The sequence below is a fragment of the Hirundo rustica genome, chromosome 8, assembly GCF_015227805.2.
Source record: "Hirundo rustica isolate bHirRus1 chromosome 8, bHirRus1.pri.v3, whole genome shotgun sequence".
Classification (NCBI taxonomy): Eukaryota; Metazoa; Chordata; class Aves; order Passeriformes; family Hirundinidae; genus Hirundo; species Hirundo rustica.
The window spans coordinates 26,048,439-26,071,056 of NC_053457.1; the positions used below are offsets into that span (position 1 = coordinate 26,048,439).

A 22,618-nucleotide genomic window follows, 5' to 3' on the forward strand; every position below is an offset into this window, starting at 1 on the left:
CATTTCAAAAATCACCAGAGAAGTGTTGTGCAGGTGCACAAGGAGGACCGAGAAATGCAGTAGGTAACAGAGGATGCTGCCATTGGGCACAAGATCTACAGTGTTGACTCTGGATGGCCATACACATCCTCTGGGAGGGGGGCTGAGATTTTTAAATCACCTGACGCTGGCTGCCTCTGCTGTCTTTGGTGTGCTTTCAGCAAGGACCTTTTGTACTTTAAGGTGAGGTCATGGAAAGCCTTCTGCCCGATGGTGAGCCAGCAGAGAGGTGCCCTCAGTGTCCAGGTCTCCAGTGGCTACAATTGGGGTTTGTTAGAGCAGTCACACCGCCAGCTCAAGCCCTGCACAATTAGAAAGCCAGAGACTTTCTGACTGATGTTTTAATGGGAGCGTTTGCTCATGCACGCTTCTGAAGCAGGAATCATGTCTTATCTCAGCTAGTCAGTGGAGTTAATAAAAGCCAAGTGCATTCTGAGTCCTTCACTTGCCCTGGATGTACCCTATGGCTCAGCCTGACTTCCACCTCTGCTCTGCTCTGGTCAGCCCTCGCTTTCCCAGCTGAAATCCTGCTCTTAGGGATGCTGAGGGATCGCCTGCAGGTGCTGAGCACACCTGAGCCTGGCAGCGGCGTTCTGTCCCGCTCTGCTCGCACAGAGCACACCGGGCTCTGCCTTCCTCTCCACTCCTCTTCAGGCCACAACCAAATCTGGACGATGCTTTGTGCCCTCCCCGCTACATCAGCCCGTTCTGGGGTGCCGAAGGCAGTGACGGGACAAGCCGCGGCACTGATGTGGCAGCAGCCATGCGGGGCTGCCGGCACGGAGGAGATGCCACAGGGCCACGGGAGAGGCTGTGTTGAGCCTCTCACGGGGAGCTGGCCCAGCCCCGGCATGTGACCGATGAAATCCCGCAGCCATGCCTCCCAAAAATAGCCCTCCGGCCCCCAGCAATTGGGAGCCGCAGGGATTTCATTGCATGCGCTGCACCGTCCCCTCTCAGGTGATTCAGGTCCCCGTGATGCTGCGGGCTCCAGGTGACAATTAACACTAATACAGCACTTCTAAACGCCCCCACGACCTCTGTTCTCTGCTCTCCAGCCGGTTCCCGTCCCTGGGAGGCCGGCGAGCCCCATGGCAGCCAGGTGTGAGCAGGTCCCCACGCCTCGACACATCTCCGGGGCGATGCTTCTCCCCAGCCGCTCCCAAAGGCTCCTCAGTGGAACCAGACCGACCCGACCGGCCGGGCAGGAGCGGAGTTTTGTGCTGCGAACGCAGCACCGCGTTTCAGGTGTTGCTGTCACGGATGGAAGGGGAGCCAGGAGACTGTTGGAGGTCACTTGCTGCCAGCCTGGTGCCGGTGGAGCCCACTCCGCCTATTCACCCCTAAAAATTCATGGACTGGAGGTTGCTAATGACTCCTGGAAGTGCAATTCCTTGCCCTTCTCTTCAGTCTGGGTCAGGTCCTGCGCTCCTTCTTACGGGCGCAGCTGCACTTTCTCACCTCCCTGACTGCAGAACAAGGGGAAAACAAGCTGTAGTGTGTCCGGCCCTGACCTCGGGTCTGTGGGGAGGGCTGTGGAGGGGTGAGGGAGGGCTGGCGCAACACTTGCCGGCTCTCCGCCTTCGATTGACTTCGGAAAAAGATAATTTGTTGATTGCTTTTGGAGTCTGAACCCAGAGAGAGCTTTCTGGGGCGCACTGCTTAATAGAAGAGGAGTAATTTGACATTAAATTCCTCGTGCTTCGCGCCGAGGAGCCCCTTTGGAGTTCGGGGCCGTGCCTGCAGTGCTGGCACAGGGCTGGGCTCAGCATGGGCTCCCCAGCCCTCCTGTCACGCCGGGTCCCTGACCCGGGACAGACCCTCGGGCAGTGGCGGGAGGTGACACGGGGCGACAAGGGGCAGGACAGGCCTGGCCGTGCCTCTGTGTCCTGGGGGCGGGTGCAGCCGGGCCCCCGCCGCTACACTGGCACCGCCGGTGCCGCCGTCCCCGCGTTCGCGGTGCCGCCACCGCCGCTTTCCGAGGGGTCGTTCCCCGTTGCGGAGCCGTAACGCATCCCGGGGCTGCTGAGCGGCGACCCGCCGGTGCCCCCGCCCCGGGACGAGCCCGGCCCTGCCCCGCCGGCCGCTCCCCCCGCCGCGCAGCCGCCGGCGCTCGCAGTCCGCAGGCGCGGCCGGGCCGGGCCGCCCCGCCGGGGCGCGGGGGGGGCGGGACGGCGGCGGCCCGTGGGGCGACACAGCGGCGGCGGCAGCGCTGGGACGGCGGCGGCCGCCGGGCTCGCCGGCAGACGGACGGACGGACGGACGCACGGACGCAGCGCCGCACGGGGAGGCGGCGGGGCATGGGGAAGCGCGGCCGGCCGCGGAGGGAGCCGCGGAGCTCAGGGGTGGCCGGCGGGGCCCGGTGCCCCCTCGGGGACATCTGCAACACGAGCCCCGCGGCGGGCATGGACACCTTTCTCTACAACGTGCAGGTGCTCCTGGAGGCCGCCAGCTACCTGGAGCGGATCGAGAAGGAGAATAAAAGTAAGTGCGGGCTGGCGGCCGTGGCCGCGCGTGTGCGTGACCGCGGGGCAGTCAAGGGAAGTAGGAAAAATAACCCAAACTTTCGGCTGGCTGCAGGGGCCGGCGACGCAGTGACAAAGGGCGCCGGGGCCGGCCTGCACCCCCCGCGGTGGAAGCGTGCGTGCGACCGGGCCCGGGGGGAAAGTTTGGGATGGAGAGTGGAGCGGGCCGGCGCCGGGAGGTGGGGGGGGTGGAGGCGCATCGCCGGTTCTCGGGGAGAGCGGGCTCGGAGGGACACCGAGAGGGGCCGGGAGGGCGGCGGGCCCCGCGCCGAGCCAGAGCCGGTGGCGGAGCCGGAGCGGCGGGGGAGGAGGCGATGACACGTCCCCGCTCCCCCCGCCGGGGCATGGGCAGAGTCACGTAGGCAAGTGGCAGCGCTCGCCAGGTAGCCGGCGGGGAGGAGAGGGCAGGGCAGAGCAGCGCAGGGCAGGGCAAGGCGAGCGTCCGGTGCGGGGCGGTGGCCAGCCGCGCCGCTAGCCTCCCGCTCCGCGGGCGCGGAGGGCGCGCATAGCCCGCGACTTATCCCCCGCGGAACGGTGTCCCGGGCGGGCACGCGAGCCGCGAGGGACGGCGGCACCGCGAGGAAGGGAAGGAGCGCTTTGGGAACAAAGGGGCGGCCGCGGCCCGCGGCGGAGCGCGGCCGCGGACCCCGCGCAGTGGCGGAGCGCGCTCCAGCGGCGCAGCGCCCGGCGCGCCCCGCCCCCGCGGGCGGACACATGGTTCGCACATGGAGCCAGCGCGCCGCGCTCATTGGCCGCCGCCGCCCGGGGGCGGGGCCGCCTGTCCCGCTCCGCCAATGCGCGGCGCCGGGGTCCCCCCGTGTGACGTCACGCGTTGCCGAGCAGGCCGGGGGGGCTCGGGGCTGGGGGGGGCTCGGCCCGAGGGCTCCGGGGCCTGCGAGCCCGGGGGTGGCACATCAAACCTCCCCGGGAGCCCCGGCCTCCGCTCCGCCACCGGCGCTTTGCCCTTATTTTCCTCGGGTTTCTCTGTTACTCTTTGTTTTAGCCTTTTTTTTTTTTCTTTTTTTTCTTTTTTTTTTTTTTGTATTTATTATTTTTATTATTTTCTACTTTTTTTTTTTTTTAATTTCTCTGCCCTCTTCGGTTTCATGTTTTGGGTTCCCCCCTCCCCCCCCCCTTTTTTTTTCCCCCGCGGAGCATGTGCTGCGTTTTGTTTTCCGTTTAACTTTACAAAGGAATCAGCGAGTCCCTCCCCGCGCGTCTCCATCGCAGCATCACGCTCTCCTCGCCGTCCATCCCCTATGGCAGCTGTAGGTCCCGCGCAGGTGACCATATAGGGTGCCCTTGTTCTGTGGGAAAAGCTGCGTGCACGCAGGGAAAGGGATCCCACTGCGGAGGAGCTGCTCTGCCGCTAAAGCTGCAGCCAAAACCCCTTGTTCTTTGCTCGCCCGGAGCAAATCCAGGCTGCTTTTCACTTTTTGAGAGTTGAGTTAATATTGGGCTGTTTTGTTTTGTTTTGTTTTTTTTCCTCGTGTGCTAATTGTTTCGTAATGAATCTGCAAAGCCAAGCGTCTGAGGAGCTGAGCTGCACCGCGAGCGGCAGCTGCAAGCAGGAAAATGATAGGAGACACCAGCAAGAATTGGGTTTGCATGTGAAAACAGCAGCACCCCTGGTTTGGAAATTGAGTGTGAGACCGCTGGCTTAGGTTTGTTTGTTTCTCAGTGAGCGCTCTTGTTGTGGAGGGGGACTGTCAAAATCATGGCTTTTTTTCGGGAGGAGGGAGATAGAATTTTCCTTGCCGTTGAGATGGATAGTATCTGATCTTTTATACGCTCTATTTAAAAATGCATCATTTTATACGGTTCCTTGTTTGGAACTGGAAAATGATCAGGACGGCAGGATACAGGATTTTTTATTGCTAGATTTTTAAAAGAGGTGTTTGCATCTAAATAACTCCATTTCAGAGCACTTGTTTTCACAGAAGCTTTCACTAGTAATTGTTGAGGTCATAATGTTGAAAATCGTCACTTTTATTAGGCAATTCTGCAAAACCCTTCAATATTTTAATGTGCAATCAGGACATTTTAGGGTGAAAAGTCCCATTTAACCAGAGGTTCAGCTGGTGAACGTGCTGTTCAGAACGTGACCGTCATAAACCAGGCAGCTCTTACGTGTTGCTCCCAAACAAAGAAAAATGCTGCTGGGATTGGAAAACAATCTCTGAGCATTACTGGCCCTATCTAAACTAAGGAACAGCTGCAGAAGCGGGAGGGCTGTATCCTAATGTATATACATCTCCTTTCTGGGGAGGGATTTGCCTGCAGAGCTCAGGTTATTGCACCAAGAGAATGCTGTGCCCTTTCATCTGCCAGGGCAGGGGTGATTCCTCAGTGCACCCTGTGCTGGCAGCCTGGCAGAGACATTGCTAATGGCTGGTCAGTCCTCATTACAATCTCTGAACTCACAATTAGCAAAAATAGGGGAGGCCAGCTCAAAAAAGTTTGGTGATGGAGACTGCCAGACTCAGTTGCAGTCAGACTTGGTGCTTGCCTGCTTCCTGCAGCGTGCCCAGGTCATTTGACCACGGTGTTTTGCAGGGCTGTAATGAGTTATTTTGGTGTTACTCCCATCAGGAAGGTGGCTGAGTCACAGCCCTGTTGTGCCAGGTGCTGTACATGCTGGGGAGTGACGGTGCCCTGCCCCAAGGAAACAGTCTTAAAAAAATAGGGGTGACAGGTAGATGTTTGTCTCTCCCTGGCCAGGATGGGTGACAGGGACAGAGCTGGGTAAAGCACCAGGATGCTGGTTGGGATCAGCATCACAGTGGTATGGAAGCTGAAGGGCTTCAACAGCCAAAGGAAGGAATTTAAGGAAGGGCTGTTAAGGCTCTGAGAGTTCAAATGGTTTTCCTTGTAGTTTGACAGTTTCTGATAAACCACACTCAGTGTCCTCATTCATTCTTCCGAGCCTTTGGTGGCTGTGCAAGGTTATTCACCTTCTCAAAACACTGTCCTCAGCAGTAGCAGATGCTGTTTGGTAGAGGGCCCCACTGAGAGGTGGACACAACCTCTTCTCTTGTGGATCCAAATGCTTGGATGTCCCAGATAAGCTGGTCACACCTTCTGGTGATAGAGGAGCAACTAAAAGGATGTTTTCCTACCCTTGTCTGCAGGTCAGTGGTGCAAGGCAGACAGCAGAGCCTTCCATTTCGAGGGCAGGATTTCGGATAAGGCAGGAGTTTCCTACCTGCCTGAAGCTCAGGGAGAAATATGGAGATGATTATGATTTGCATTTATACGTCCCACATCCCATCATGGTCATGAATAATAGCAGAGGAGTCATGGGTTGCCTGGGTGGTGTGGAAGCAGAACCACAGGGCAGAGAGCAGTGGAGCAGGGTAGGATGTACTGTCAGGGCTATGGCAGGGACACACTGTTCAGGAGTGGCCTCTCAGCACCACCCTTAAAGTATTCACTTATATTTTAAAATATTAGAATAGAAAAACCTGTGTTACAGTACAGTGACAGGGAAGGTTAGAATCCTCTTATCAGACTCCTCGGGTAAGCTGGAGTATTTTAGCTACTGAAATATAACTGAATTATTTTTCTAGTTGAGCCTCTGGGAATGAATAACAGTGCTGCCTGCCTTCTTGCTGCAGTTCTCTTGGTGGAACCACAAAACCCCATTCCAACACACCTTGCTAACTGACATGTACAGGTTTCCAAATGACCTGTTTCTAGAAATTTGAGCTTAGTATCCAAGGAATAGAAACATCACACTAAGAACGTTCCAGTGGCTGTTTTCAGAAATGAAAGTTGTGCTGAGGGCAGCTCTGTTGATATATCTGTAACCTCTGCAAATGCCACTTCATGAATAAACATGGCTGAAAATCTGTAGCAGCTGAAATGCTGGAATTTTGGAAGATGTTTTTAAAGGTACCTGGAGGAAACTCAGCTGACGAGTAGTATGTGTCAGGCATCCCCTTTGTGTGTGTGGACTCATGTTTTTGTCAGTAGGAGTTGCACAAACACGTGATGAATCCTTTGGATACGATGACTTATCTGTAATAGGCATGGTGTGTAATACATTCTGATCTCGCTACAGATACCGACCTGTGTTGCCATATCCTCTTCCAAAGGCATGAAGGCAATCAGGTCTCTGTAAGAGGGGTAACAAGTTCACAAGTCTAGTAGAGGTGTGCATGCATGGACAATGGATATTAGCCCCTCACAGGAGACAGCTAGGTCTTCTTCAAGTGCTGGCTATGTTTATTGATCTTCTGACCAGGAATAACAAAGAGGTGATCTTAGATTTGTCCTTTGCTCCTGAATAATTCTCTCTGAGGGAGAGGACAACTGAGCCTTGGGGATGGGTTAACAGTATATTCATCATGTGGCTCCTTCCATTGTTTATGTGCTGTTTAGGGTCTTTTTCTGACAATCAAATGTCAGAAACCTGTAATTAGCAGAGGGCAGAAGAAGCTGAGACTGCCTTTGGTCTGTGTGCAGAGCTCCCATTGTATCAATGAGAGCTGAACACGTGGCTCAAGGTCAATGTAGATGGTCTTGGATCTTATGGTGATGTGATATACGGAGCAGTGTGGGACCCCTTTATTTATATATTTTTCATCCAACTCACAATAAACCCCTTTCATTCCTCCTGGTTCATGACCTGGCCACAGTGATTCATGTGTTAGCTAGCCACTTCCAGGCTGGGGTATTTTGACTCATGCCGTTTGGACCTCAGCATAGAATTCAGAAGGAAGCCACAGCAGGAGAAATGATAGGGCAGAGGTAAAACCATGGGACTGTGCCAGAAGCACCACTGAGAACCAATCACATCCCTTGTCAGCAGAACATCCTGAGAGCTGGCAAAACACCTTCTGCCACTGGCTGAAGAACCCTACCTGCTTCTTATTTAGCTGAAGGACTCAGTATATTTTTTCTTACGGAAATTCCTCTTAATGTTGCAGCTGGATCAGTTAAGTGACTTAATCAAAGTCACTAAGTCACTGACTCAGTATAAGTTTGGGCACAGCACAGGCCTGAAAACAGAGCACATCTCCTGGAGAGAAGGAGCAAGTGGCCCAAAGAGCCAACAGATCTGCGGCTTTTACCTTATTGTTTGGCAGAGTTTAGTCTTTGAATCAGAGTGCACACTTTATTCTGTTCAAACTACTCTGTTGGATACCCCGGAGGTTTGGTTCTGAGAAACGTCTGCCCCCAGCGGTGGATGGCTGTCCATCGGATACCAGTGGGAGTGCTGAAATGGATTGTCTGATGCCTTGCAAAAGAATGACGCTCCCGGATGAGAAATGAGGCCATGTCCTGCAGGCACTTGTAGGTCCCTTAGTGAAGGTATTGCAAGCCTTGGAAGGGAGTTGAGTAGGTGTCACTTGGGTTGTTCTCCAGTCTGCTGCTGCAAGTCCAGCAATACTGAGCTCTTACAGTCATGACTACAGGTACAGAGACCTGTTTGTTACAGTGTGTGCTGTTCAGATGTTGTTCCCCTCACTAGAGAAACAGGAGTGGTATGGATCTGCTGTTCCCAGAAATTTGGGGGAATCACTGAATCTTTGCACTGTTTTGAGAGTGCCAGAAAATGGTTCCTGCTGGGGATCTCTGTTCATGCTTTGATTGCACAAGTTAGATTTCAAGGATTTGAAAACAATATTAAGAGTTTGGAGGGTTTGTGTGAAGGTGGGTAAAGGAAGCGCTTAGGGCTGCTTCTTGTTCTGGGAGGAACATCAAGATGGCTTATCACTGTTGCCATCTTGATGTTCCTCCCAGAAAATGCAAATGGCTGGGGATGGGAGGGTTTTAGCAAAAGCCATATACAGAATGAAAAACAAGGCAGCTTAGCCAAAGGGATTGCCCTTATTGAAAATAACTTCCACGTTGCAAAGCATTGTGTTATTTCTAAGGTTTGTGTTCAAAGCAGAGGGCTGGGCATTTTGATTTGTGAGACGTGTTCCTGTTCCACCTCTGACTTAGGGTGTGTCTTCATGTGAGTAATTGTGCTGCTTACACCTCAGTTTCCCTTCCTGCAGAGTGGAAAGAAAACAGCTAAAGTAATTTCGGGTTTGAGAATCTTAAAACATTACTTTTTGAAAGCTCTTAGAAAATTTCCCTAGATGGAAGTTGCTAGTTTAATGCGAGTGATGGTGATGTCGATAAAAAACAGATCGCATCTGTTGTACTTGATGAAAATAGTACAGCAGCATTTCAGATGTAAATATTAATTGATTTCTGCACTGCAGATTTCTTCTTGGATATTTAAATTATTGCTAAGGAGGAGGGAAAGGCTATCAGGGAGATTAACAAATCCATTATTAAGGCTGGAAATGGAGGGTTGCCGAAGTGCCATTTAATAAAATGTAAAAAGCCCCTTTCTAAAGGGCGAAGCAGCAGAACACACAATGAAAGTGAATCACAGCTGCCAGAAGGGATGCCAAGCAGCAAGCACTTATAATCAGAAAACTGTACTTACAGATCATTTGGAGCCACTAAATTAAATGATCTCATTCTCCCCTAAAATACTCTTCCCTTAGCCCCTCCCCAGTGTTGCCTGTGGATTGCTCCACCACATTTAAAATCTGACTTTGGGGGCTTTTTGGTCAGCAGTTGAATGGCACTGGGCCTCTTCGTGCTATTTACTTTTTACCCACTTTTGTTTCTGTCACACTGGCATTTTGCAGGCTGACCTGCCCACACGAGCACTTGGGCACTTGGGCTGGCAAATGCAAGATTTTACAGATCTGCTGTGGCTCCATAGTTGACTTTCGTCTTCTCTGGGGCTCCTTCTTCGGGGAAGTATCCTACAGTTTATTCCCAAATTTGTCTTTGTTTCACAAAGATTTTTTTTTTTTTTTCCCTAATTGCACATTGTTTGCTTCAGAAACAAAGACTTGGAAGCTGAGCTGAAGTGGAAATGCAGGAGCTTATCCTACATCATTTCACACAGAACTGATCCTGCTGTTACTTCATTCCAGGGCTGATTTAATTCACCATGTGTGTCAGGGTCTTTCTCCTTCATCCTCTTTTGTTTTGTATCTTGAACTTTATCTTCATGAGGCTGACAATCTGATATGCTCCTAACCTACCCCTTCATTTTCCAGCCATGGCTTTCCCAATTTAATCCCTAGAGTGGCATCACATGTCTCCCAATGTGCCATCAGAAAAGCTAGTGGCAGTAGATACCCACAAGGGCCTGTTTTGCAGTGATTTTGAGGGTTCATCATGAGTTTGGGGGGTTGGAGTTGTGGGGTTTGGGGTTTTTTTGATGTTTAGTATTGCTAATCCTGAGAGGCTGGTTTTGGAAGTAGGTTAAAGGAAGCACAGTTAGAGCCCAGAAATGCTCTTGTATTTACCTCACTGTTGTGGAGATGTCTGTGCACCTGTGTCCTTTTCCCTAATCCAAGATCTTATGAGTAGTCCTCGAGACTGCTGAAACTGTGAATTTTCCATGTGCTTTTAACAGTCTCCTCTATGGGCAGTTTCCAGTGTAGAAATATGAGGTGGGGAGAGAGAATACTTCATTCCCTGAGTTGTCCCCCAGACAAAAGCCAGTCTTTACATGTGCTGTGAGTGTATGAGTGGATGCTGACTTTCCCAGAATGAGGGAGGGATGTCCCTGGAGGTGTCCTAGCTTCCTTTATTTTTCAGCTGTCCCACCTTAAGAGAAACAAAACAAATCAACCCCTAGAGATTCGGAGATGAAAAGGTCTGTGTAAGAACTGAATAGTGGTATTATTTTTACCTCCATCAGCTGCAAGCCTGCAGTCTTCTGAGGAAACCTCAGAAATGGTGAATCAGCAAATTGTGTGAGAGAAAAGTTAGCTACCCTAAATCCACTTTTTTCAGGCTTTCTCTAGTTGAGTGCTACCAACACTTGCAACTCCATCCCGAGTCTCCTGATAGTTTGTGCTCTGCCTAAAGCCCTTGCTACCAGACATAAGCCATTGATTGAGAATCTCTGATTTTTTTTTTTTTTTTCCCAAGGTGCTTTTCTGTCTCCCATTGTGATGGAGGAAAGTTTGCAAATGTAACCAGTCACGGCCTAAAGGTTCAGAAGATTACCCCAGTCAGAACTACAGAATAATCTTTGGAGGGTTTCTAAGTCAGAATCAGTTGGAGATTCAGATATTTACTATGAATGTTCTGATTCTGATCTTGAATGTTCTCTGAGTGCGTCCTTTTTGAGCAAGTCAAATATTTTAGAGAGTGGTGTCATGTAATTTTATGTTACCAAGTTTTAAGCGCCATTCCAGCTAATGCTGAAGTTGGTAAAATTCAGGGTGATAGTGTTCCGAGGGTTTGTACCCGCATGAAAATCAGGATGTAAATACATTATTAAAATTCTGGAAAGAGTGATTATACTGAAAGGTGACAGCATTTGTTAAAATATTGGGATAGTCACTGTTCTGCCTTGTTAATGTGCTACTTCAAGTACAGTGAGTTTGCTGTCTGTGGTATCTCTTGTCTATGCTCTTAAATCATTTGTGCACATTGAAAAATGGGTCTTGCTCCTCAGCCTGCCACGAAGAACAATGTATCAGTCACTCCAGGTGGGAATTCTGGCACCCTTCTTTTTTAGTTACATCTCCACAGGTGAGATGTGGAAAGTTTCCACACTGTGGCTTTGTCGTTTGTAGCCTCTCTGCTTTATCCTTGCCACAGCCCTGTCAGTTCCATGTGGGGTGCATGGAGCTGTCACCTGGAGTGCTGTGTCGGGTTCGGGGCCTCTCAGTTCAGGAGAGATGTGGAGCTCCTCGAGCAGGTGCAGTGGAGGGCCACAAAGTGGATCAGGGGACTGGAGCGTCTCTCTTACGAGGAAAGGCTGAGGGAGCTGGGCCTGTTCAGCCTCAGGAAGAGATGACTGAGGGCGTCTTATCAATGTCTGTCTGTTTGAAGGGAGGTGTCAGAGGCTGGGCCGGGTTCTTTTCGGTGGTGCCCAGCAATGGGACAAGTGGTGACAGGCAGAAACTGATACACAGAAGTCCCACCTGAATATGAGGAACTGTGCAAGTAACTGAGCGCTGGCGCAGATTGCCCAGAGAGGTGTGGAGTCTCTCTCGCTGGAGATATTCCAGAGCCATCCGGATGCAGTCCTGTACGCTGTGCTCTGGAGTGACCCTGCTTGAGCAGGGAAGTTGTCCCACCGTGGTCCCTCCCAGCGCGACCCGCTCTGTGATTCTGTGACTCGACCACCACCACCTCGGGGTCTGGGTGGGCACGGAGCCATCACCTCAGGCGAGGGGACACACAGCCATTGCGCCGGGAGGGTCCTGCGTGTGTCGCAGCCCCCGACACGCTCCGGCGGTGCCTCGGTGCTCCCGGGAACTGCATTTCCCAGCCCGCCCCGCTCCGCTCCGCTCCGCCCGCCCGTGAGCGCCGGGCAGAGGTAAACAAAGTGCTGCGAGGCGGCGGGCGGGGCGGCGGCCGGAGGGGCCGGTCCCGCCGCGGGGCTGCCGGGCCGAGGGGGCCGGGGCTGCGATCCTGGCAGGGCCCGGCGCGGGGCTGCATCCGGGCTGGCCGCGGGGGCAGCGCTCGGCCGGGCGCCGGGGACGGGGCTGGGGCAGGAATAAGCGCTCGCCGCTCCCCGGCGGGAGCATCCCAGAGCGGGTCTTTCCTCCGGCGTTTCCCCGCGTGTTCCCTTGCCGGCCCTCGCCCTCTCAGGACAGCCGCCCCCGGGACGCCGTGACGAGGCTCGGGCACTGGGCAGAGACGGCGATCCCCGGCGCCTCCCCGCCGCAGCCGCCCCCGTGTCCAGCGGGGAAGCCGGGAGCGTGGGGGCGGAGGGCGGCCCGGGGCCGCGGAGCCCCCCGGCCATGGAGCAGGTCCAGATGATCAACATCCAGCGGCTGCTGGAGGCGGCCGAGTATCTGGAGCGAAGGGAGAGAGGTAATGGGGGGAGGATGGGTGCCCTCCGTGAGGGGAACGGGTCTGGGGTCAGATCCCCGCCGAGGGGGGAGAGTGACCCCGGAGGAGGGATCAGAGCGAGCGTTTGCTGGCGGGGTGGTGGTAAATCCCCGGCAGTGAGGGCTTGGATGAAGGATAGGGCTGATGAGTCCTCCTGGAGGTGGTGGGTGAGGTGGAAGGCTTTTGCAGAGTGGGGGAGATTGACATGGATGTGGTTTCTGGGAGGAAAAGGGGGGGATTGGTGTGGAAGTTTTCCACTGGGCAGGAGGGATGGTGGTGGGTGGCTCTGGCTCAGCAGAGACGTCGGTGGCACAGTGAAATACACGGCACAATGAAATACATCTGGTTTGCCTGGTTCAGATAGGTCGGGCGGGAGGAGAGCGATGAGGCACTCTCTGGACTGTTGTAGTATTTTTTTTTTTATATTTTCAGTGTTTGAGTGGTGGTGTCCTTCCCCCAGGGTTGGCAGAGACTTTATACTTCCCTTCCTCCCTTTTCTCCGACTCCTAGTCCACTTCCCTGTGAATATATCCTCAGTCATTTCCCTGAGTTGTTGTGGTTAAGGGCCTCCCCAGCTAGGCCAACGGGTTAGTGGTGAGGCCTGCTTGCTGACTTTTTTTTTTCTTTTTTTCCCCTCCTTTTTTTTTTTTTTTTTTTTTCTTTTTTTTTTCTTTGTCATTGTTGTTGTTTTGTTGGGATTTTATTTTGTTTTTCATGCCTTGCCTGTTGATTCTCTTGCAGAGTGCGAACACGGCTATGCCTCAACCTTCCCCTCCGTTCCAAGCCCTGGACTACAAGACCCAAAGCCCCCGCGGAGGCTGAGCCGGGCACGGAAATACAGCGGCAGCGGCAGCATTGCCAGTATTGCCACCAGGTACGGTGTGGGCAGCACAGCACAGGGGACAGGGCTGCCTCGGGGGGAAAAGCTGCAGAAGAAAGTTGGAGGCAGCAGAGAGACTTGGGAAAATGGGAAGAGTCTGAACAGCCAGAGGGATTCAGAGCTGGGACACACAGGAGCAGTGTCCATTCCGGATCCATAGCACTGGAAGCAAAGGGGACACGGGGGAGCTGGGTCTGAAGTGGCACTGCCAGCTGATACCATGCCAAGTCTCAGATGCTGCGGAGGGACGGGGAATAGGCAGATCTGTTCATAAGGTTTAGGGAGGAGGCAGGCAGTAGCTGTTCCCATTATATACAGCTGATGTCTTTCCAACCCAGAAATCACTGCTTTTAAGGGATGGTGCATGTGCAGCCTGGGTGCTTTGGGATTGTAATGACAGGCATGATTCAAAGCAAGGAAATGTTTTGAAATGGATCCCCTACAACAAATGGGAGAGAGGGAGATGACTGACTGTAATGTACAACATGTTAAAAATTCAGTTCAGGAAAACAAAGCTGTCTTTCAGTCTGCCTTTCAGGGCAGTGGGATTTCCCAGCTTTTGATAGCTTGGTAATTGTAGAACTCCATGTTTTTGACACTTTTCTTATTATACAATGTCATGTCTCTTGGTTTCTTAAATCTAGAAGAGACAACAGGATTAAGCCTGTCGCCTGGTGCTCTGGTTGCATCTGCCCTTTCTCTCTCATTCCTGTTCTTTTTGTTTTTGTTTGCTACCTTCTGTAGATTTGTTCAGACCTTACTGAGACATCCTGGGGTAGAGAAGCTTTAGAAACATCAAGTATGCCTTTGAAAAGCCATTTGCTTTTGCTGCAGCAAGGCCTGTGCAATCCATGAAATGGTGGCAGGTGGCTCAGGTGATTAAGGCTTTCTTAAGGCCATTGGGAAGGACCTGTAAAGGCCTAAGGGAAAGGTGCCTTTGCTTGCAGTGGTTCTGCTTCGGCAGCATTTGATAATAAAGGTTGTTTGAAGCTATGTTAGGACACCTTGCTGTGGGGAAGTTTTCTTCATCAGGATCAGTGTATCTTGAGCTCTTTGTATGCTGAATTTTTGTATTTGCTTTCCTGCTTCATCCAGACTCTCCTAATTTGAGGGCATTTGTAGCTCTTTACTGTTTATCAGGAACCAAAGCCCCCAGTCCTGTGACTTTGTGTTGGAAAATGATGGCAAATGCTGAATCGAGGTTGGTATTTTTCCCTCTAGGTTTCCCACATACTATTTTTCCATCCCACACCTCTTTGTCTCAAAGGCCTTTGTCATGGCAACCTGCCCTTCTCCAGAGGAGGGCTGGAAGCACATCCCCCTCAGGAACTCCTTAGCACTGAATCCAGCAGCCTGGAGGCTGGAGAGGGATGCAGAGCACTCCCAGTCCCTGGGGCCAGGGTGCTCAGCAGCCCCTGCCAGCACAGAGCCCCGGGCACAGCTCTCCTGGGGCAGCTCTGGTGCTGACACCAGCCCGCTGGGCCCTTGAGCCTGACAGGCTGAGTATGTTCATGTCAGGGGGAAAGGCAACAGAGAAGCAGAAAAGGTTCTTTCTAGTCTTACTTAAACCTTCTTTATACAAGGAATACTGAGGCCAAATTGAATCTTTAGAGTGAGAGCGTAGTTACCCAGAGTGTTGCTTCCCGTGGTTGTTTCAGCCTCAGGGAGTGACCAGGGTCAGGTCTGCTCCAGGCAGAGACCAGAGCGGGTCTTTTGAGGAGCTCAGACCTTACATGCACAGTTGGAAATGGAAGTTTCTTTTAGCACAAGTCATAGCAGCTTGCACTTGCTCTAGGAGATGGCAGGCCTTCCAGATGGCTGAAGTGCCGGGAAGTGACAACTGTGAAGTTTAGGGTGCCTCCAAATTCACTGCAGTGTCTTTTGTGTGATGCTGAGTATAGCATCAGCCTTGTTTAAGGAAGGCTCTGTATCATCTCTTCCTGTTAAAATCAAAGGGGCAATTCAGTAAGTTCTGTCTGGTGAAGTCGGAATGGACTTTGAATTAAATATCAAGTCCTTGATGAGGAACAAAACTTACATTTCATGTGTGGACAAGAGATTTTCATAGATTGCTTTTGTCTCAAAATGTTTCGTTAGTGTAGAGAAATTATGCATTTAGGTCTCACGCAGATCTTGTAATTTAACAGCCTCCTGTAAAAATGCCTCTCAAGCAACCTTGGGAAAGCAACGTTTTCCTCCCTCTTTAAAATTTTATTTATTTATACACTTTTACAAATTGGCACGTGTACCTTGTTGATGGTCATTATTGAACCAAATAATCCATGATTTTGTGGTGCAGGGTATTTACAAAGCCTAGTTGCTTGTTTGATTCATGGTTTAAATCCAAGTATTTCCCTTCCGCATTTGCAGCCCAGATATGACATCTATGTCCTCCCAACTGGCTCTGTGCTGTCGCTGCACAAACACCCAGGAGGTTCTGAGGAGCAGACAGCCCAGTTGTGGATGACAATGGTGGAGCAAATCATATTCTTACAGAACTGTGGTGGTCCCACAGTCTCAGCAAAATAATTCTTTTCTACCCCAAACAGAGGTGTGCAGATAAGAGGGGAAAACATTGCTTCATGATTTCTAACTCGTCTGATGCAATTTTAAAGAAGGATGTTGTGGCTCAGGTTCTCTTTTCCTTTGCTTGTCTCCATTGTGCAACCAACAGTATGGAGATTGCTGCAGAGGGCTTCCCTCTGCAATCATTATCTACATGAACGTGCAGTGTTTTGTGTAGATATTTGAAAGACCTAGTGAGTTTGAGTTAAAACATGAATGTGTTTAAAAATACAGTTTTGTTTCAGTCAGGGATATTTTGGTATGGAAGATTACCCACCTGCAGAAAATAAGTAGAGAATCACAGTCATTGTTACCTGGTGTTTATAATAGACAAGGGAAGCTTTTTCTTTTTTTTTTTAACAAATCTCACTTGACATAGATAAAAGCAAAAACCCAAGTAAATTAAAAACCCAAGTTAGCCAACATGTTACATTTGAATTGAATATTGCTTCTTTAAATTTGCTCTTGAGAAAAGTATCTTCTGATTTTTGGAATGGGATGAAAGATGAGCAGAGGTTTGTTACGGCATGTAGTATCATTTATTTAATGTTACTTTCTTCAGAAGATGTTCCTGGGGCAGAACCTGAGTTCTAAAAAGTTGCTAAAGAAGTGAAGTAGTCTGTGCTGGGAGTTCGGTTCGGTGGGTACATTAACTTGCACTCAATATCACTGGAAACTCTCATGGACCCTGTATGTGCAGTTCTGATACACCCAATTATTTGAAAGGTTCATTATAGTTAGTTAGGATTAGCCCGGTTTGATATTTATACATTTTGGAAAATAATTGAGAAGTCTTTTTAATCGATTTAAATCATCGTATCAGCAGGAAATAAACAGTAGGGTTGCTAAATTATTTTTCCCCCAATAATACCATCAGTTTAATGAAGTTAAGATTTATAACAAAATCTGAAATTACGTTACAGTATTAGATTGTCATTTGTGTTTTGTTTTTATTTAGGCCCTCAGGCATGTAGAAAGCCTGTTGTTTTTTGGTCTAATCCTGGGGAAATACCAAGCATCCTCCCAGCAGCACTGGGAGCCCTCAGCTCTCCCAGGAGTCCCATGTTGTTTAGGGCTCTCAAAGAATCTATTGCTCAGTTCCATGGGGAGGGCTTGGTCTCTGTCCAGTTTCTTTTTCCTTTCATTTTCCTCTCTTCCCACTATCCTCCCTTGTGTCTGGGGCTGCTTCCCAAGGGCCTTTCAGACACCTACAGTCTGGTAGCAGGTTGCTTGCAGAGCTTGGAGTCAGCAGATGTGATGAGTATGGTAAGGGATTTTGGACATTATCTTGGAAATCTGGGTGTGTGGGTTTCTTTGCCCTTCTGGCTGTTCTACTGGTGCTGTTCCTCGTCTTCTCTGTCCTTGCAGTCTCGTCTACCCGCATGAAACTTTATTTCCACTTCTAAATCCCATCACTTGGTTTTGTGCTGAATCTTCTCTGTAGGCCTTCATTCTCATATCCTTTGAAACTCTCTCTGGAGGGTCAGTATGGGGACTGTACTGCTGAAATCCTCAGGTATTCTTGGTTTAAGCTTGGTTTGCTCACGGTGTCCCAGAGCAAGGACTGAGGGGTGGGTTTGCAGGTGTGCATTAGGTACTCCATGTGCCTTAGGTGGTGGCTTTGTGTGGCACGAGTTCACAAACACGGGTGCAGAAGCTCAGAGGATGTGGCTGCAAGTGAATCTGCAAGTCAGCCTTGGGTGTCTGGTGCACAAGAAAGCTGATTTACCACAGCAGCAGTGCTGTGTACCTCACTGTGCAGGGGAGGACTAGCGGGGCTGGTGAACACTGCACAGTTTTAATATATTACATCTTTTCTGTCAAAAGAGGTTTCCGCCCTCCACCCTCCACATCGTGCTGCTGACTGAGTACCTGGCAATTTTCAGTCCTTCCTAGAGGCTCTGGAGTTAGGACAGTGCTGTAATTATGATTTTATGGGGACAGAGGATGTGCAGGTGGTTGAGTGGTTTGCCTGTCTTGTGTAAGGAATTCCTGAAAGAGCAAATTGCTGTGTCAGCTCTTGTTGATCTATTTTTCTGCACAAAGCCCCTACCCCTGTCTTCATGTCCCAGAGACCTGGTCTCTTGAGACTTTCTGTCCACGGCTTTCCTGCTTCCTAGGCTCTATCAGTTGTTACTTGTTTCTGGATGATACTTTGTTTATTTCCTTGTGAGTGTTTTGTGTTTTTTTTTTTTTTTAATTCTCTTGCACTGGATCACACCTCACTCCACAGCTAGTGGGAATTGAGTTTTGACTCACTGTACGTAGGTGGGTTAGAATATGGCCCTTGGTAATATGGGGGAATAGAGGCTGCTTTCTGCCTCAAGCCTTGTAGTGCCTTGTAGTGAAGCTCTATTCATGGCTCAGGACCTGGCTTTGCTTCATAGAGTACAAATCCACATGTGTAAAACAGAATGTGTGAGACCTGCTGTGCCGTGTTTTGAGTTATGCTTCATTTTGGTAATGTACAAGCAGTGTGATTAGGGTCTGGAATCTTCATCTTGCTGTTGAAACTTTGTCTGGAAGTACTTGGAGACTGGATCTGGCATCCCAGTGGAGGCTATACGTGAATATGCTGGTTAATTTTTCAAGGAAGGGAAGCTGAACAAAGCTGAGCTGTTAAGGATTGTTTTTCTCTTAGACATGCTGAGGGACACTGGCCAGAAGTATTGAGTACAGTGAGGTATGTGCATGACTTCTTTTTGAGAAAGCATAATGACAGTATAAGTGTTGGGCTAGGAAACTGGATTGGTGATCCATGCACGAGAGGCAAATCACCCCATATTCAAATCCCACTGTCTTTGTAGGTTTGTAGTGGCATACAGGTGCTCAGAGAAGGCTGGCAGGTAGGACTGTACTCAGGTAACTCTGCCCATTCAATGTAATTTGCCCCAGTGCAATCTGCAAGTGTAGATAAGCAACTCCCAGTAATGCTGGAGTTTCTGAACCTGCCAGCACTACATTGTGTGAGATCCTGCCACGATTTGGAAAGCAAAAAGTACCCCATGTAGGTGAGGTTTTGTACACAGTGTCTTCTCAGTGGTGCTTGGCTTTGCAGTACAACTGGCAGGTTACCAGGGAAAACACAGAAAGTGGGGTGAACCCAGCAAATGGCATGAGAAGCATAAACCCCACTCCCTGGTGAGGAATGAGGCCTCCAAAAGTGCAAGAGCTGATGTAGCAATTTCCATGGAGGTACCCACTGTGTTCCTCTTTGTCACCTTGTTTATTTTATAACCCTTCAAGGAAGAAGATCCTGCAGAGCTGCAGTTCCTGTTTTCCTTTGTGTATTAGCAATATAGCCATGTATAGGGATAGCTGTGGGAGTCCATGCAGAAATCCACAATTCTAGGCTCAATTTATACTTTGTACTTTCAGTAGTTGTAAAATGTAATTTGTATTCTCTTTAGACTCTCTAAGTTGTGCAAAGGGGCCTTTGTGTAAACTAGAAGTAGGCCCGGTTGTTGATGTTATCTGCAACTGAGCTGAAATTCTCTGCTGCAGCATCTGTCTGCTGTGAAGTGTCACTGTGTGTGGCTGAAGGCTCATGATGCCTTTGTCCTCCCAGATTTAGGGAAATCCTCTACAGGAGTGTGCTGTTTTGCAGCAGGGAGTTAGTCAGGGCTCATGCTGTTTGTGTTGCAGCACTGCCCAGATAGAGCTGTGCTGCAGCTGCCGTGAGCTGATTTGCATCGCTGATCACAGCGCTGGTGTGATGGCAGGAAACTTCACATTTTGGTTCTTATGTTCTCAGGGTCTTTTGAAATGTGAAGCTTCTTAGATCCAACCCCCGGAGAAATTTGGCGTCCTGGGATGATGGGGAGGATATTTGGGCCAAACCTGTTCAAGTGTTCCTGCAATTATCTTGTTTTCTCTTTCCATTGTACTCAGTGTACAGGCAATTCTCTTTTTTTCCTCTGGTTCTTGTATTCCTTCTTTGTCAGTTTGTTTTGGTTTTTTTCCCCCATCTCAGCACATTTTTATATCTTCCTTTTTATATCTTTTCTGTGTAATGCTTCATCCACGACACATGCAGGGATTTATCCTTCATGCTTTTGTTTAACCTGACCTGGTGCTGTGCTCAGTAGTGAATTGGTTGTCACCTGTAGTGTTGTTTCCATCTGCTCCCCTGTTTGTAGGTAAGACTGACTTTTTCCTTTCTTGCTCTTGATTGAGCTTTCAAATCCATTTCTATTTCTGACCCAAACAGACTGGTCAATGTCCTGCTGCTGAGTTAATTGTCTTGCTTGTTGGAGTTCCTGCTGTTCATCGTCTCCTGATCCCTCCTGACAAACTTCTGCCCAAATTCAAAGACTGGCTGCTATCTGTTCTCCTCCCGAGAGTGTTGGCTCTTACTCCCTACCTTCTTTGAACCAACAAAGATAGGATTTGTTTTGTTGACTTATTTTGGGCTCTCTTGATCAGAGGCTCTGGGTCTCTGGGGCTGTGCACTTGGCTGGCCTTTGCCTGGATCTCTTCTCTATGAGACACTGCCTTGTTGATCAGCTCAGAGAGAACAGGCCTGCTTTTTCCATCTTGCTGGATATATTCCCATCTCTCTTTTCTGTGTTCCCTACTGTACTTTCAGTCCTTTCATTCTCTGATATGAAAGTGATTTCACTTCAGTTCTGTTGCTTTGTGAATTGAGTTTGAAGTAGCCTTAAATGATTCCAATATCATCTTAATTACATGTTTATGCTTTGCTTCTTGGTCTGTGACAAGCAGGCATGTGGACTGAGAACAATTCTTTTGCCTCAGTTTTGATTAAAGTTCCTCTCCATAAAATAGTCGATTATTTTCTGAAAGCTTCTCATTTATCTCCTACCATCTGTTACACCATCAAGAAGGGAGAAGTTGTGGGAAAGGACAGATGACATTGGGATTGCTGTTGGGACTGCTGCTCCAGTGGTCATTGCCCAGGTGCCTGGGCAGCACTAAAGCAGCATATAGGCATGGTAAGGTAACATGGCACCGATTCTGGTTTGCCTTTAACAGTGAGGCCACAAAGTGCAGCAGTTCATGAACTGCTTCACAAGCAGCCTGGCCATCTGGGAGCTGTGGGAGGTAGCCACCTTGCAGCCTTTGTGTTAGTTGGTGCTGCTTGTGAGCCAGAACTGTAAGAACAGAAGAAATCAAAGCTCTTCTGTTTTTTTCAGCCTTTCTTTTCCATGGATTTCCCAAATGCTGGATAAGTGTGTCCCTGTTGACAGAACACAGTCCCAGACATAAGGACATCTAGGTTCTCTTCCTGATTTTCTTACAGCCTGTGGAGTCCTTGTGCCTCAGTCTCCCTAGTACAACATGTAGCTAACAGCAGTGTTAATGTATTTTCCTGTTCTAAAGTATATTCCCCCCTGCCTTCATCTCCAGGCACAGTATTGCAGCAGTAGAGTTGTAACATGAGAGATAACTAACAAGCCTAAATAGAAGTGAAGGAAGTCTGGCCTGGCCCACAGCCATACAAATGCCATCAGTTTCTTTTCAAACAAAGTGCAGTTCAGTCAGGTGGTGTTTACTCAAAAAGCCTCATTTTCCTCAGTGCCTCTGAAGGCAGTTTCTTGAGGGCAGAAGATGCGTGTTTGCAGAGAAGTACATGTTCCCCAAACAGACTGCTGCACTGCAGAGGACACTGCCTGGGCTATTTCTGGAAATGACCATCTTCCTCAAAAGGGTAATGTTATGTGTGGGAAGAAGCAGGGTATAGGGCAAGGGCCTGGCATGCTGGGCCCTTGGATCATTTCCTGAGTCTGCTGCCGAAGGGCTGCACGATCTGGGCACGTCAGATGACCTACATGGCTCCTACCATCTGCACATTATATGGTTCCCACCATCTGTACGTTGGGGTAATGCACACATTTTTCTAATCCTGTTTTCTGGAAGCAGTATAGATGTTTTGGAGCTTGTAAATGTTTGAAAGAAAATGAGACTTAAGCTCCTAAGTTTTCTGGGTGGATTTGAAAATTGCCTCCTGTGTCTTTATTTTTTTTTTTTTCTGTGAACCACTGCAATGCAGGTACCAGCAACTGGGATACTGGTTCTGATGTGGCCTTGGAAGGGGACAAGTCCCTGACCATTTAAGTCTCACTACTCACATACCTGCTGGAAGTCAGCAGGACAGAGAGAAGTGTTTGTATTTTTCTGTCCTCATTCTTTGTCATGCTATTCCTTGTTCATGGGAGAGCTTGGAAGTGCCATGGTGACATTTTTGTTCAGGAGAGCAGGTCATGAAATACACAGTTTTGTTAATGTATTAAAAAGAAAGCAAGAATCTGTTTACAAGAAGCTCAAACTCCCTTGCATCATGGATCACAGACAGGAGCCTTGGTGAAGGCAAAAATAATATTTTTTCTGACATGTGAGAATCTGCCGGAGTTGACCACGTTCTAAATTGTTATAGGAGATGTTGTCTGCTGCAAGACCAAGGGGGGTGGACTAGGGTTTCTGTACTGAAATGGCTAAGGTACTTTACCAAATGAACATACGTCAGCCTTTGTCTCTGATCTGTGTGTCCCAGCCCCTTTTGACGTGGTTAACCGTGGGCTGGGAAGAGAAGGAAGTGGTTTCTGTAGGACTTTTGCTCACTTGTGGCAGAAGTTAGAAGGCAGACAAATGGTACAATGAATGCCACTTTGGAGAAGTTGCTTTACTCTTGGCAGCTGCCTGGTGTCCAGCCAGCAAGCCCCTTTCAGGCCAGCTTGTTATGGGAGACCCCAAACTGTCTGTTCCTCAC

General features: G+C 49.7%; 1 protein-coding gene across 2 annotated transcripts in view; it reads left to right on the plus strand.

The window, feature by feature from the left end:
- The first annotated feature begins 2,242 nt into the window (after positions 1-2,242).
- The window catches only part of MXI1 (MAX interactor 1, dimerization protein), a 55,123-nt gene continuing 34,747 nt past the window's right edge, over positions 2,243-22,618 (plus strand). Inside the window, exons 1-2 of one of the 2 annotated variants that reach the window (XM_040071393.2) lie at positions 2,243-2,523; positions 13,185-13,317. In XM_040071393.2, the coding sequence (XP_039927327.1) occupies positions 2,340-2,523; positions 13,185-13,317 (317 nt within the window). In that variant the 5' untranslated portion in view covers positions 2,243-2,339. Of the gene's footprint in view, positions 2,524-12,086; positions 12,426-13,184; positions 13,318-22,618 lie in introns of those variants that run through there. The other variant, XM_040071394.2, reaches the window with a different exon arrangement.